At 35.5% G+C, this 17,742-nt stretch overlaps 1 protein-coding gene across 1 annotated transcript in view; it reads right to left on the bottom strand.

The window, feature by feature from the left end:
• TNNI3K (TNNI3 interacting kinase) overlaps positions 1-17,742 on the bottom strand; it is a 282,262-nt gene that overhangs the window by 245,743 nt on the left and 18,777 nt on the right. Inside the window, exon 4 of the mRNA XM_060089965.1 lies at positions 17,613-17,710. Within this exon, the coding sequence (XP_059945948.1) occupies positions 17,613-17,710 (98 nt within the window). The remainder of the gene's footprint in view (positions 1-17,612; positions 17,711-17,742) is intronic.

Genomic DNA, 17,742 nt, shown 5'->3' with positions numbered 1-17,742 from the left:
ACTTAAATGGTACCTGGCAAAACAATACTAAGTAAATTCATTACCATTAGACATGGAAGTCTCAGACTCAGTATAGCTTCCAAAAAAGATATCGATTTGACTCCATCGTCTAGCTCCTCTTTCTCCTTTCATTTTACTTCCTCCCCACACTTCACTTCTGCTTCACTAGTTACTCATGGAAATAATCAAAAGAATAAAACATAAAAAAGCTCTGAACCAGTACTGGAAATTAAGAAACGTCTACTAGTTCTGCCTCCTCTAAAAAAAAAAAAAAAAAAAAAACAATTCACAGAAATTCACTCCCACCTCACCAATAACCTTTAATTTTGAATGGTGAGGGCTAAAGACATGAATAGTCTCTAGATAAACGGGAAAGCCATCACCTTAAAGTATTTTTCCTTGCCGATGAACAGGCATTTAAATGCAGGGAGGTGAAGATGGTATTTTTAAGCATAAAATCATTTTTTTAATAGAGGGAAATATGAGCAAATAAAAGTATTAGAAAAACATAATATTATAAGATAAATGACAAATTGGAGAAATATATACAACATATAAAACTGACAAGTGGTTTGTATATTTAATATATGAAGAACTCATAAAAATCATTAAAAAGATGGATATTCTTTAATTCAACAAATATTTATTAATGAACATCTACCTTATGACAAGTACCATATTAGGCTAAATTAAAATAAATTATATGAAAATCATGGAGCATATGAAATATTTATCTATCAGGCAGATTCTTGTAAACACACATTCATCTTTTCCTCAACTGTCTTTGTATTTTATTTAACTGGAATCTGTGGATTTTAAGAGAAAGCATGTTATTCCTTCAGAATAGGCAAATAGTGTGGTCAAAAGTTAAAAGTAATAAATTACCCTTTCGTATCTTGGTTGGATTTCTCAAGCTGACCTCTGATTGATCTAAATATATCTTTTTATTAAGTACTATAAAAATAGAACTCTAATTTTACCAAGCTATGCTAAAATGTAACAAAACAATCACTGCTACTTATAAATTATTTACTATGGGTTACGTACCAAGTAAAATCATCTCTTTCCAACTTCACAATTTACTTATGAGAAGAATATTATAAACCCTATTTTATAGTTGATGACAGTCAGGTTCAAGAATTTAAAGTACTTGCAGAGCCTTAAGTAGTTTGTAAGTGTTGGAGCTAGATACAAACTCAGGTCTGTATGATGCCAAAGTCCATACTTCACTTTTGACTTTCCATAGTGCTTTCACTGGTCTTTCCTTGGTGCCAAGCTCAAGGAAACAGTTGAGAGGATACAATTTTATTGTATTTTGTTGTATTTAACTGACAAGTCCCAAATATTTCTCCCCTACTCTACAGAAATATTGTTTCCTGATGGAATAATTTTAAAATTCAGCAATCTGGTGCACATCTCCTGGAAAGGAAGTTCATAGAAAATAAAAACATCAGGCAAATTTTAAATATTATAAAGCTGATCTCACTTATTGCTTGTACTCTGCAATATACAAAAAGTATCTGGGGCAAGTTTTTTAAAAGACTCTTAAGACTTGCATTAGGAATATTATTCTGGGGAACTGACAGGTTTTCCCTTAGGTTTTTCCCTCTCTAGCCAAATTTACATTATTATTATTCAGTGGGCCACACAGAAGCATTCTAAACTGTGGGGGTAAATAAGCCTCTGTAATGAATTCACATGTATGATACTTATTATTTTTAAACAAAGGAAAATCCTATGTGGAAAGGTGAAGCTTGGACAAAAAAAGTCAGTCCAACTATCTCCTTGAAAAATAGAATTGGGGGTACAATAGACCTCTGAAGATTTATGTAAATGGATGAACATTTTTTGTAGTGGTAGCAACTCCAACTTTGTCCTACACATAAAACTCTAATACTACTCTCTTGCTTCTTGTTAACTCTGTAATTGTTACTATAGATAAATCCAGGAAAAGTAGCTATTAGTGTCAGAGAGCTCAGATTCTCTACTACCAAATTACATAAATTAAAGACACACACACACATACTCACACACACACACACACACACACACACACAGGTTTTTGCCAATTCTATTCCAGAATAAAAATTAAACTGGGACTATGTAATGTCTAAATTTTACTTTCTTCTGTTTATGGAAGTATGTCCTCTGGAAGTTTTAAACTATAGCAAGCATTCATTTACAATCTCATGATTTAGATGTGAAATTTATGTCCCTTCTCCTTGCATCTGGGTGGATTGTGACCAATAAAGTATGGCAGGGCTTCCCTGGTGGCGCAGTGGTTAAGAATCCACCTGCCAATGCGGCGGACACGGGTTCAAGCCCTGGTCTGGGAAGATCCCACATGCCGTGGAGCAACTAAGCCCATGCACCACAACTACTGAGCCTGCGCTCTAGGGCCTGTGAGTCACAACTACTGAGCCCGAGTGCCTACAGCCCATGCTCCGCAGCAAGAGAAGCCACCGCAATGAGAAGCCCGCACACTGCAATGAAGAGTAGCCCCCACTCGCTGCAACTAAAGAAAGCCTGCATGCAGCAGCAAAGACCCAACACAGCCAATAAATAAATAAATATAATAAATCTATTAAAAAAAAAGACTATGGCAGAAGTGAACTATGTTTCTTCCAAGGCTAGGCCATAGAAAGTCACATAGCTTTCTCCTTGTTTTCTGGAAAACTTGCTCCTGAAGCTCTGAGCTACCATGTAAGAAGTTTGACTAACTTGAGGAAGCCATGCTGTAAGGAAGTTGAGGCCATATGGAGAAGGTACATAGCACATAAAGATTCTCCAATCAAATGACTCACCTAAGACCAGCCTTATAGTCACCCCAGCCCAGGCACCAGACATGTGAATCCTCCAGAGGATTCTAATTCCCCAGCTGATGGAGTAACTCCCAGTCATTCATGTCTTCTCAGCTAAGGCCCTAAATACAGTAGAGAATAATCAAGCCATCCCCACTATGTCTTGTCTGAATTTCTGAAATGAGAATCCATGAGAATAATAAAATGATTGTTATATTATAGGACTAAGTTTGGCGTAGTTGATGTTGCCTCAACAGATAACCAAAATATCTCATAGAAGAAAATATAGAAAATAAAGGAATAAATAAAAATTTAATAACCTGCAGCCCTACCATTAATCACTATTATCATTTATGTGTGTGTTTATTTTCTTTCATTCTTTTTCCTAGGTATGTACCTTCATAAAACTACATAGAGCTCAGATTAGCACAGCAAAGCAAACCTGTATTTGCATACTGATGGCCACTTCCTACATTTGGAACTCATTTCTTAACCTCTTGAGCTGTGGGTTCTTTTATTTTCTGTAAAATGAAATTCATAATAGTATAAATCTCATAGAGTTGTGAGGATTAAATCAAATAATGTAATGCATTTATCACAATGTTTGAAACAATTTTTATCATCAATTACTAGGTACACAATTGAGCTCATACTACACATAGAGGTAGGTAATCTCCCTTTTTCATTTACTATAAAATCATGAGGATCTCCCAATGTTTGGAAGATGTAGAGATGTGCCACTCAGATCTCCCTTCAAGAAAGTGTGCCAGGAGGGTGGTTAGCTGGCAGCTTCCCTTAGCTAGCTCATTCAGGATTCACTGCAGCATTAGAGCTGAGATTACGATATTTTCACGGTGGCCCCCAGTCAGTGACTGAGAAAGGTGGTGGTAAAAAGACCTAGCCATTTCCACTCAATGTGACACGCCTCTAAAAGGCAATGTGTGCTCTGGAGCTCCCACTGGGCTGGCAGAGATTTTAGCAAGTCTGCATTGTGGTCTGACAGCTCCTGCTGACCAATATTTCTTCCTTCCTTCCTTTTCCTTTCACAGGTGTCACTTCCACATAAATCTCTTGCACTACTAAATCCCTTTCAGAGTTTGCTATTCAAGAACTAATCTGGCATACCATATATAAAATGTTTTCTTTTAATGTGCACTTAAATCAAAACTGACCTGGAATTTGAACTTAGGTCTTCTGACTGAATCCTATGCTTTTCTCAACGATATGTTACCTTCCATCCCCAACCACCCTTCTACTCCAAAATGTTTGCCTTTCATGTGCAAGCCCTGACCATGTGCTCTTCACAGAAAAGGGATCTAATACCTGCTGGATTTAATCCATCTTATGTAACTGCAATGAGGAAAAAATGGAATAAAGTACGAGGAAATGTTAGTAAACCCCATATCCTTACAAGTTTCTACATTTATATTAAATGTATTGTCCCCAAAACTGACCTAATTCAATGAGAATATTCACCTTATGTCTCAGTCCACTCTGACTCTAAGATGTTTAATCATGCAATATGGGAGACCTTCAAGATGGTGGAGTAAGACGTGGAGATCACCTTCCTCCCCACAAATACATCAGAAATACATCTACATGTGGAACAACTCCTACAGAACACCTACTGAACACTGGCAGAAGACCTCAGGCCTCCCAGAAGACAAGAAGCTCCCCACGTACCTGGGTAGGGCAAAAGAAAAAACAGAGACAAAAGGATAGGGACGGGACCCGCACCAGTGGGAGGGAGCTGTGAAGGAGGAAAGGTTTCCACACAGTAGGAAGCCCCTTGGCGGACAGAGACTGGGGTGGTGGGGGGAAAGCTTCGGAGCCACAGAGGAAAGCGCAGCAACAGGGCTGCGGAGGGCAAAGCGGAGAGATTCCTGCACAGAGGATCGGTGCCGACCAGCACTCACCAGCCCGAGAGGCTTGTCTGCTCACCCGCTGGGGTGGGCGGGGCTGGGAGCTGAGGCTCGGGCTTGGTCGAATTGCAGGGAGAGGACTGGGGTTGGCTGCGTGAACACAGCCTGAAGGGGGGTAGTGCACCACAGCTAGCCGGGAGGGAGTCTGGGAAAAGGTCTGGAGCTTCCAAATAAGCAATAGACTTTTTCTTGCCTCTTTGTTTTGGGGTGTGCGAGGAGAGGGCATTCATAGCACCATCTGAACGAGCTCCAGAGACGGGCGGAAGCACTGGCTATCAGCGCGGACCCCAGAGATGGGCCTGATGCTGAGGCTGCTGCTGCCACTACCAAGAAGCCTGTGTGCAAGCACAGGTCACTCTCCACACCTCCCCTCCTGGGAGCCTGTGCAGCCCGCCACTGCCAGGGTCCCGTGATACAGGGACAACTTCCCCGGGAGAACGCACGGCGTGCCTCAGCCTGGTGCAACGTCAGGCTGGTCTCTGCCACCGCAGGCCCGCCCTGCATTCCGTACCCCTCCCTCCCCCCGGCCTGAGTGAGCCAGAGCCCCCAAATCAGATGCTACTTTAACCCCGTCCTTTCTGAGCAAAGAACAGACGCCCTCAGGAGACCTACATGCAGAGGCGGGGCCAAATCCATAGCTGAACCACGGGAGCTGTGCGAACAAAGAGAAAGGGAGATCTCTCCTAGCAGCCTTAGGAGCAGCGGATTAAATCCTGCAACCAACATGATGTACCCTGCATCTGTGGAATACCTGAACAGACAACGAATCATCCCAAAATTGAGGCGATGGACTTTGTGTGATTTTGTCTGTATAGCTTTGCTTTTAGCATTTGTCCTAGGGTTCTGTCTGTCCGTGTTTTTTTTTTTTTTTTTTTTTCTTCTAAGTATAGTATTTTAGCGCTTGTTATCATTGGTGAATTCGTTTTTCGGTTTGGTTGCTCTCTTCTTTCTTTTATTTAAAATTACTTTTCAATTTTCTTTTATTTTTAAAATATTTTAATTTTTTATTTTAATAACTTTATTTTATTTTATTTATTTTTTCTTTCTTTCTTTTATTATCCCTTTTTTTCTGAGCCATGCAGCTGACAGGGTCTTGGTGCTCCGGCCAGGTGTGAGACCTGTGCCTCCGAGGTGGGAGAGTCAAGTTCAGGACATTTGTCCACCAGAGACCTCCTGGGTCCACATAATATCAAACAGTGAAAGTTCTCTCAGAGATCTCCATCTCAATGCCAAGACCCAGCTTCACTCAACGACCAGCAAGCTACAGTGCTAGACCCCCTATGCCAAACAACTAGCAACACAGGAATACCACCACACCCATTAGCAGAGAGGCTGCTTAAAATCATAATAAAGTCACAGACACCCCAAAACATACCACCGGACGCGGTCCTGCCCACCAGAAAGACAAGATCCAGCCTCATGCACCAGAACACAGGCACCAGTCCCCTCCACCAGGAAGCCTACACAACCCACTGAACCAACCTTAGTGACTGGGAGCAGACACCAAAAACAATGGGAACTACAAACCTGCAGCGTGCGAAAAGGAGACCCCAAACACAGTAAGTTAAACAAAATGAGAAGACAGAGAAACACACAGCAGATGAAGGAGCAAGGCAAAAACCCACCAGACAAAACAAATGAAGAGGAAATAGGCAGTCTACCTGAAAAAGAATTCAGAGTAATGACAGTAAAGATGATCCAAAATCTTCAAAAGAGAATGGAGAAAATACAAGAAACGTTTAACAAGGACTTAGAAGAACTGAAGAGCAAACAAACAATGATTAACAACACAATAAATGAAATTAAAAATTCTCTAGAAGGAATCAGTAGCAGAATAACTGAGGCAGAAGAACGGATAAGTGACCTGGAAGATAAAATAGTGGAAATAACTACTGCAGAGCAGAATAAAGAAAACAGAATGAAAAGAATTGAGGACAGTCTCAGAGACCTCTGGGACAACATTAAATGCACCAACATTCGAATTATAGGGGTCCCAGAAGAAGAGAAAAAGAAAGGGACTGAGAAAATATTTGAAGAGATTATAGTTGAAAACTTCCCTAATATGGGAAAAACATAGTCAGTCAAGTCCAGGAAGCGCAGAGAGTCCCATACAGGATAAACCCAAGGAGAAACATGCCAAGATACATATTAATCAAGCTATCAAAAAGTAAATACAAGGAAAAACTATTAAAAGCAACAAGGGAAAAACAACAAATAACATACAAGGGAATCCCCATAAGGTTAACAGCTGATCTTTCAGCAGAAACTCTGCAAACCAGAAGGGAGTGGCAGGACATATTTAAAGTGATGAAAGGGAAAAACCTGCAACAAAGATTACTCTACCCAGCAAGAATCTCATTCAGACTTGACAGAGAAATCAACAAATTTACAGACAAGCAAAAGTTAAGAGAGTTCAGCACCACCAAACCAGCTTTACAACAAATACTAAAGGAACTTCTCTATGCAGGAAACACAAGGGAAGGAAAAGACCTACAATAACAAACCCAAAACAATTTAGAAAATGGCAATACGAACATACTTATTGATAACTACCTTAAATGTAAATGGATTAAATGCTCCAAACAAAAGACATAGACTGGCTGAATGGATACAAAAACAAGACCCATATATATGCTGTTTACAAGAGACCCACTTCAGATATGGGGATATATGTATAGCTGATCCATTTTGTTATAAAGCAGAAAATAACACACCATTGTAAAGCAATTATACTCCAATAAAGATGTTAAAAAAATAAAAGTAAATAAAAAATCATGTCATATGTCAATTTCTTTCCTTTTTTTGGCAACAGCTTTATTGAGATATAATATACAAATACAATTAACCCCTTTAAAATATACGATTCAATGGTTTTTAGTATATTCACAGAGTTATGCAGCCATCACCACAATAATAAACTTTAGGACATTTGCATCAACCCTGAAAGGAACGGTGTACCTTTAGCTACGGCATCTCAATCCTCCTCAGCTGTAGGCAATGACTAATCTACTTTCTGTTTCTATAGATTTACCTATACTGGACGTTTCCCAATATTTCTGGGATTGGACATATTTCTGAATTGGACTAAATTGTTCTTTGTAATATCCTATCTGACTCTGATATTTTAATGTTCCCTAAATTGTCCCATCAAGCTACGAGGCAGAACCAAACTTGCTTTGGAAAGAAGACTGCATTTCTGAGTGTGAAAATAGAGACATATAAATAACTATTTTAATAATGTGCCTACTTAAGCAGTTTTTTCTCCATAAACCTAATTAACCCAACATAGCAATTGTTATAGCCTGTTTGTGTTTGTAAAGATAAAAGTAATATAAGCAGTTTTGTACTCTTCAAAGAACATTAAGGTTTCTTCTAGGACAAAGAACTATGCAGGGCTTCAGTATGAAATATATTTAGTTCCAGGTATAAAAATTTAATGGACTAAAGCTGTTTCATGTGTCATAGACATTGTCAATGAATGGATCCATTAATCAGTGTAAAAATAACGGCTCACACATACATGCCTCTTGTTGAAATAATTCTGAATTTATCTTCACAAAAGGTATCAATGATTAAAGACTTCAGTGTGGTGGAAATACTTGACTTTACTTGAAAATTTGAAAAAAAGAAAGAAAAAAGAGAAGGAACACACTCTTAGATTGAGTACATGTACTCTTACTAGGGTAATATCTCCAAATTTGCTTTTGCCCTATTTTTTTCTCATCACCACTGCTGACCGCTTTCCAGTTTCCCATAATCACTTTCTTCCTGTGGGCTGCTTCCAATTGGCCTTTGAGTGTGCTTGTCTTCTCTTTCAATAATATAGATATGATTTAACAGGGAGGAGCTAATCAGAATCTCTGGGAGTTTGGGAGAATGCAAATACATGCTGTTTGAAAAAGCAAATTGAATATTATAATTTCTTTAATTTGCTTTCACTTATATTTTATTTTTAATTAAAAAAATTTTAAAAGACTGTGAATTTTTATGTTTATCCAAAGAGTCAAGACCTTAAAAAAGACTCAAAAACACTATCGTAGAAATCTTTCCATGATCCTACCACTTATCAAGACACTGCCCAATCTTGCCTTTTGAAGGAGCAATCAATATTCATTACCTCATTTTTCCTAATGCCATTTATTTTCAATCTATTTTCACACTTTCTACTCCCACAAATTCACTAAAATATCCCTTACAGAGATATCTGACAATTTCCTAATTTCCAGTTCTAATGACCAAAATAGGATACTATTTTGTTCGATGTCAACATAATTCTTCCTCCTTTGAAGTACTTTTCTTTCTCCCAGTCACCACAGAATTATAACTTTATTCATTTATTTATGCAACACATATATTGATAAATATATACCAGGAATTGTTCTAAGTGCTCAAATAAGATAATTAGCAATATAGATCCAGTCCCTGCCTTGGTAGTGCTCATAATTCCTATCAGAGGTTACAAACAGGCCTCAATGGGAAATGATGTACATGGTTTGTACTGTATATGTGTACATGTATTTAAAACTAAAATTTGTGAATTAATCGCCAACAAACAAGTATCAGGAAACTTGATATAATTTCTGATTTTCTGAAATTTAGGACAATACTGGGCTTACATTCTTATATGGCAATGATTAACTGGACCTGAATATTGACTGCTCCCTTCACATAGGGCATAAATTCTCTAACTTGTTATAGTGTCCACTGCTTTTTGTATCTCAAAAACATTGAGTCTATTAGTTTCTATTTAACTTTGCTGTATTATCTAACACCTTCATTTATGTTAACTGCCTCATTCCTGAAAGCATGAGAGATTGTGAACCCCTAATCTAGAGGAATATGAAGATAAGTAACCAGGAAATGAAATATAGCATTATTCACAGTGAGATAAGGTGCTAAGAGAGTACATGGTATGTAATCCAGACCTGGGGGGATGGGGTCAGGGAATCCTCTTCAAGAAATAGTGCTGTCCAAAACAAGAACTGAAGGATATGTTAACATCTTTAGTTATCCCACTATCTTTTCATTGAGAACTTGTTCATTTAGAAAGAGATTATGAAGTATTTGGTTACTAAGAAGAAATGTGAGTATTAAAAAAATCCATCTTAAAGATTGATCTAATTTGTGGGTATAAATGTTGCCTAGTTCCTTAAAGTATGGATCAAGTCAGTGTTTAAAAGTAGCAATTTAACTGGAAGTTAAGTATGCAAAAAGTGCTTTGGGTCTTGGATTTAGGACAGTTTAAAAAAAAATCTCTCAACTTTGCAATCAAACACATATGCTATGGAAAAAAATATATATATCAGGACAAAAGATACAGTGGTTTCCAGGCTATGAATCACCAGGACTAGAAAACAGAGTTTTCTGATAGGCGTGGTTGTGTAGCAATAAGAACCTAGGTTTAGTGACCCAGACAGAAATAGGCTTGAATTAAATTTTTCCCTCCTTCCTTGTCCTTCCCCTTTGTAATAAATATATAAAATAATTCTTCTGAATGACTGGAATGAGATCTTGCTAGAAATCTACAGGATGGAATAAGTGACCATTCAATATCTGCTTTTATCCTGTGAAATGCTAAAAAGAATTTGACTAATCAAAATACTACTTTTTATTCACAAAGAAATTTCATCAAGTGGCTTGTCTCTATATGTGAGGTTAAATTAGATGGTCTAATAAACTTTTGTTCATTAACATTCTTATTTAAAATCTTTGAAACTATATAAATCTCAATTTTTTCCCCAAAGTCTTGTGTTTCATTTTAGGAGTACAATTTAGATACCATCTAAAGAAGTATGTCTCAAAGTGGAATGCAAATATGACAGGAGTCTTGTAAGGAAATATTCATTAAAGTGCAAGAAGAAAATACTAGAAATTCTGCTTATGTTTATTTATATATAAAAATAATAAAATTTTACCAATATTTAACATGAAAATTTACAATGGTGGTCTCAGTTCATATATCAGTTTGTCATGTGTTACATACAGTACCCAAAGTATAAGAAATCAATATTTGGAATTCCAAATAGAGAGAAGTTGAGAGTTGCCTGCATTTAGTATATGAGTTTTAGCATTTAGTATATGAAGATGCATTATAGCTATGTGAGCCAAATTCAGTGGATTTATAGATTTTAATATCTTATTTAACTGAATTGATCCTTAAAAAATGGCATATTATCTTCAAAAAATTCCTGTGATGAAACTATAGATCAAATACATATTATTAATGTAAGAAGAAGAAAAGGAAAATGGCAGAGCTGCGTTTTTCATTCTATTTACCTGAGCTTTGTATAAGCTAAATTTCCAGGTAAAGTTAATGGCAGTCTAATTATCTTTGAATATATATTTGTCAAAATATTTTGATATTATCAAAAATGATATTTGAAGTATGAATTTACGTCCACAAATTTTAACACTGTCTGCCAAAGAGTTTACTTGCCTTGAGCTTTTAATGGTGATTTTTATTCATGATTATAATTTATGAGCAATTATATGCATTTTGAGGCACTAATTTTATATGGCATATGATAAAAAATATTTGGAGTCCATTGATCTAAGTATAGACTTCATTTCTTTGATATCTAGCGTTAGGTATTCTCATCTCTTCAGAATGCAACAATCCAGAGGACATGTTCCTTTTCTTTTTATTTTTCTGTGTAAAATGGCTGACACATTAGTTCTCTATTAAATGTTTGTTGAAATAGAAGTTCACCAATAATAATTAGCTTTTATTAAGTATTTACTATGTGCTAGTATTTTGCTGCATGTCATAATGCATATGGTTTGTCCTTTTTAAAACTGTAAACTACACAATGAAATAGGTAATTCTATTTGCTCCATTTCAGAGAGACAGTGGGATAGAGTAACTTGCCTAAAAATGAACACTATTAAATCTCAGAACTGAGATATGAACATGAATAGTGTAGCTTTTAAGCTAACAGTATTTATTAAGGTACATTATTATATCAATAAATATCAAGTATTATTTGTACTAATGTTTGGGTACTCATTAATTTCTCAAGAGTATGTATCAAGGATCTTTTACAGGTCCTATACACTGAGGAATCAGAAAGAAAAAGACTCACTACCAAATTCGAATTTCACAGTCCAACATGTGAAATATAGAAATAAACAAATTACAAGTGCTGTAATAAAAAAGAATGTGAATGTGTAACTGAAACCCAAAAGATAGTACAGTAAAATCTGAGAGTTCAAGAAAGCTCAAGAAAGCTCAATTTACCTTGGTTTTAAATAAATAATACTTTCCTATCAGGAAAATAAATTAAAAAGTATTTAAGCAGAAGAAATAACAAGAATAAAAACACTGAAGTATGAAAGTGCTTAATCTAAAGAATGCAGTAATCTAGAACAGTGCTTTTCAAACTTTAGCCTGCAAACCTGCTTTCTGGGATTTTTTTTTTAAAAAGCACATTCTGATTGAATAGGGAGTGAGATTCTTCATTCCTAAAAATCTCTCATTTGAGGCAGACGCAGCTGATTCTCTGGCCACAATTTGAGTTGCAAGACTTGAACTGTGATCCTCAACATGTAGCCTTAGACTGCTTGTATCAAAACTGCCTTGACTCTTTGTTAAAAATTTTATATTCTCAGCCTATCCTAGATGTACCAAATTAGATTGGTGTGAGATGGAGAGGGAAATATTCATTTTAAGCCTGTAGTTACCATATGATTCTCATGCACATTAAATTTGAAAACCATTAGGTTTGGAAGTTCAAAGACTGCACAAAAAGAGTCTGGAAAGTAAATTCAGCAAAACTGTGAACTAAGCGATCTTGAATATCTAATTTAGAAGTTTGAATTTTATTAGACAGGCAATGGGTGACCATAGAACGTTTTAAATGAACATTGACATTGGAGATTTGTGTCTTATGCAGATCACTTTAGAAGCAATCTAAAAATGTATGGGATCATGACAGGACAACTTGTATGGATTTTCCCTACTGACAAGTAAAATCTATAAAGTGGAACAAAATATATGACACAACTCTTCTCAGGCAATGAAGAACATGAAGAAAGAACTGTGATTTTGGGAGAAGGGAAAGATACAAAGTAAGCCCTCACAATATTCCATGACTGCCCTAGCCATCTTCCTGAGAAAAAAAATTCAACACCTTTAAGGGAAGATGACGTAATGAAGATTTCCTGTAACAAATAATACATAATGTCTAACATGCAATAAAAATTGATAAGAAACCAGAAAATGTAACATGTAGTCAAAAGGAAAAGCATTCAATAGAACAAACACTAAGGTAATCCAGATGTTAGAAACAAAAGATAAGGCACTTAAAGCAGTCACTAATGATAGGTTCAAGAATTTAAATGAAAATATGGAAAAATAAATGAACAGATGAGTAATCATAGCAGAGAAGTTGAAATTATATTTTAACACTAAGTGGAAATTCTGGAACTGAAAAATACATCTGAAATAAATAACTCTTAGTAGATTAGAATCAGATGGGAGATGGCAGAGAAATGGTGTTGAAACTGAATTCAAATAAACAGAAATAATCAAATTTTGAAAACAGAAAGGGGATACAAAAAAATGAACAGAGACTTGGTAGTATTTGGAAGATTATCAAACAATCTAACATACATATTTGAAAAAATAATGGTCAAAATTTCTGAATTTGATGAAAACAAATTTACAGATTTAAGAAACTCAATGTTCAAAAATCATTGTACACAGGAAATCATACATAGGATTATTATAACCAATCTGCTGAAAACCAAAGATATTTTCTCTTCTCTTACTTTCTTTAAAAGATATTAATGCTTAACAGAAAAAATCTAACAATGTATTGGAGATTATACATGTATAGATATAAGGTATATGGTAACAATAGTATAAAGAATAAAGATTGAGTGGAACTATACCATTGGAAGGGTCTTACATTTAAAGTGAAGTAGGCCAATATTAACAGAAAGTACCTGTGATATGTTAAGGATCCATAGTGTAATCACTAGAGTCATCAGTTAAAAAATAATGCATAGTATTTTTTTCTCTTTAAATGACATTGTTAAGAAAATGAAAAGGCAAGCCATAGAATGGGAGAAATTTTTTGCAAAATATATATCCAGCAAAGAATCTGTATCCAGAATATATAAAAGCCTGTTACAATTCAAGAAAACAATAAACCAAATTTAAAAATGGGAAAAAGGGTTCAACAGACACTATACCAAAAAAAATTTGGTGACAAGCAAATGAAAATCTATTCAATTTCATTAGTCACTGGGGAAATTCAAAATATTCATAATGAGATACGAATACACATCTAATAGAATGGCTAAGATAAAATATACTGACCATATGAAGTGTTGGCAAAGATGTGGAACAACTACAATTCTAATACATTACTGATGGGATGGAAAATGAGGTAGCTAGTTTGGTAAGGAGTTTGGCATTTTCTTATTAAAATTAAAAATGCACTTATGATATGTTCCAGCAATTTCACTCCTAGATATTGCCCATGAGAAATAAAAACATAGTTCAAAGATTTGTACAAGAAGGTTAATAGCAAATTAATTAATTAATTAATTAATTAATTTGTTTTATTTTATTTATTTTTTGTGGTACGTGGGCCTCTCACTGTTGTGGCCTCTCCCATTGTGGAACACAGGCTCCGGACACGCAGGCTCAGTGGCCATGGCTCACGGGCCTAGCCGCTCCGTGGCATGTGGGATCTTCCCAGACCGGGGCATGAACCCGTATCCCCTGCATTGGTAGGCGGACTCTCAACCACTGCACCACCAGGGAAGCCGAGCAAATTTATTTATAATAGTCAAAATGTAAAAACAACCATCAACAAATTCTTCAACAGATGGATAGTTAAATAAACTGTGGTATATCCTTATAAGGGAATACAACTTTCCAATAAAAGAAATGAATTACTAAACACAGAACAACAGCATTATGATAAGTGGGAGAAACCATATATAAAAGAAAACAAACTGAATAGATTGCATTCATATAAAATTCTAGAAAGGGGAAAACTATAGGGATAGAAAAGACATCAGTGGTTTCCAGAGGTCAGGTGACATGGAGGAGGGAATTGATTGCATAAAGGTATGAGGGAACTTTTGTGTATGATAGAAAAGAGTTATATCATGATAGCGATGATGGTACATAAATATATACATTTTCAAAAGTCATCAACTTGTACACTTAAAATTGTGAATTTTATTGTGTATAAATTATACCACAATAAATCTGACCCCTTAAGAAAACCCAACCAAACAAACAAAAACAAAGCAAAACAACAACAACAACAAAAGTATGAGACCTAACTATCTACATGGAATTTAAAAGCTAAACTTCTGCTCTGTTTTTATTAATGAAAGCAGAGATGCCCTCATTTGTGAAAAACACTCAGGTCTGAGGCAGGCCCAGCATTCGGGGGTGTGTAATTGAATGTGACCAATAAAACGATTTGAAAATCACATTATTCATTTTGTGAGTATTAAGAATAAGATAAAATTCAATTGCAATATTTCTAAAAATCCAAAGAACTGTATAAAAATAATTGTTCTGTATGCATCAAAAATACTAAGATCAAGAAAGGCAAGGAAAGGCAGAGAAACTCCTTCAGTTTAAAGGAGACTGCAGAGAGAAGAAAACTAAAAATATGTGATTCTGGAGTGAATGCTAAACAACAAAAAAATAAACAGCTATAAATGACAGTATTGGGATAACTGACCACATTTGCATTTTGTGTGTAGATTAGATAAAGAGCATAGTATCAATGTCACATTTTCTGATTTTGATAATTGTACTGTGATTATGTAAGTGAATTTCCTTTTTCTTAGGAAATAAAGATAGAAGTATTTAGTAGCTATAGGGAACGTTGTCTTTAATTTACTTTCAAATGATTCTGAAAGAAAATAGAGTGATGATGGAGATGGGACAAAATATAAACAATTAATAAATCTGGATAAAGTGTATATAGGAGTTTCTTGTAATAGTCTGGAAATTATTTTGTTTAAAATAATACTAAAATAAGAATTAAAATATACGGGGGAAGAGAATCACAGCCCAAAATGAATCAGATGCCTACTGCAGTAGTCCAGGGAAGGTATAATTAGAACTATATTTAATACGATAGTAGTATGAATGGCTACTTTATATTGTTTCTGTGTTTAAAGTGGAATGGTAAATTTAATTTGTTTTTATCTTTGTTAAGAAATAAGTAATTATGCATTCTGTTATGGCCTCTTAAGAATCTTTGCCTATCTTGTGTCCTAAGGTTCTAAATTTGTTTAAATTTGTTATAAAAAAGTTATAGTCCATATATCCTCCTGTAAAATATAAGAAAACAGAATAACTAGAGCAAAGAGAACTCTAAAAATGGAAATTTAGGTTTGATAAACAGAGGTGGAAGAACTATATTTTCTTAAGATTGTAGCCTTAGATCATTCAGAACACATTTGTGTGGCTGTGTCATGCTAAGTCTTGGGAAAATGAACTAATACAGAATCTCCCAGACAGTCAAATTCAGAATTCATGGTTTCACAATACCACCTTGACTATCCACCACCCACTTCCTATTCCTTGAAGCTCTTCTACTTTCACCTCCTGCCATTCCGCAGAAAAGCCGGTGTCAGACTCTATTTCCTACACCCTGAACTCAGTCTCCATTCAAGTTTTGTAGGATGATTAGTAGGTATTAAAGACAATTTAGCACTTACTGACACTTTTTTCCCAGAAGGAATAGGACAAATTGACTAGGCATTGATGGGGCCTGAAAAAGGATGAGTATTAGAGCATTTGCATGGTGAATCACAGGAATATTTGTGAATGTGAATCATGGGAAAACATGGCTCTCTTCCCCCACAGTGATAAACTCTCTAAAGGTTGGGGGAAGGTTGCAGAGCAAAGTGAAAGTGATCCAGATACAAGCAAAGGGCTGTCCCCAGCCCCCGCCTCTGCCACCACCACACCTGCACATACAAAACTGAAATAAAATCCTGTCACAGACTCACATGACATTGAGAAAGAACAAAATATTTTGCAATATAACAGTAAGGCTCAACTGTACTTGATTCTAATCATTATCCTAACATTTACTGAATAACCAACTTTGATCTTAAATTTTCTTTTCAGTAAAATAAGGACTAATATGAAGCTCACCAAGTTATTTTAATGATAGAAGAAATAATGTATATAAAACCTAGCATGATATTTAGCTCATAATAAGTACAGAGTAAGTTGAAACTTACTACAATCAGAAAATGATCATTTATATGTAATTTATATGTTACATAAATTCATATTTATGACAATCTCAAGGATCTGTCCCAACACTGAGTATCCCAGCCTTTCCAATCCACTTTTATATTTACTTTATGATCAGGTACTGAAATTATGTTGGAACCAAGGATTAATGTAAGGAAAAAAACAACTGAAGCAAAAGTAGGAGAAATAAAAGAAAGAAACTAAAGAGAACCCTAGAGGTATATTTTTATTAAAGAAAACATGCAGAAAAATGCAGCTTCAATATGATTCTTTCATCCTCAAATGCAACCTCATCTTCTGCACAGAGGCAGCTTGGTCTCCTTGTAAGGAGCTTTGGCAAGAGAACCAGATTGCCAGGTCTTAAATTCTGGCTAACCACTAGCTAACCATGTAACCCTGGAGATAATAATAGTATTCATTCTCAGGGTTCTTGTGAAAATTAAATGAGATAAACATGGAAAACAATAGAAAAGAATGTGTTTTGATGATATCTGCTCAACAAAGAGTTAGCTAGAAGTTTATCCAGTAATGTAATTCTGTGGTCACTCTGCATATTTTCCATGATCACTAATTTGCAAAAAAAAAAAAAAAAAAAGCCTACAGATACACATCATCTTTGGTTCTAATACAAAACTTCTGTACCTTGTAAACTGCCAAATGCAAGGCTGTAAATCCATTTCTTGTCAGTCGAGATGGGCGGAGACCTTTTAACATAAGGGTTCTAATATGTGACTTGTTGCCTTAGAGAAAAAATGAAAAAAGTTAAATTGTG

The sequence above is a fragment of the Mesoplodon densirostris genome, chromosome 2 (genome assembly GCF_025265405.1).
Source record: "Mesoplodon densirostris isolate mMesDen1 chromosome 2, mMesDen1 primary haplotype, whole genome shotgun sequence".
Classification (NCBI taxonomy): domain Eukaryota; kingdom Metazoa; phylum Chordata; class Mammalia; order Artiodactyla; family Ziphiidae; genus Mesoplodon; species Mesoplodon densirostris.
The sequence above is the reverse complement of the archived record's forward strand: the minus strand, read 5'-3'. Positions and strand labels throughout refer to the sequence as shown.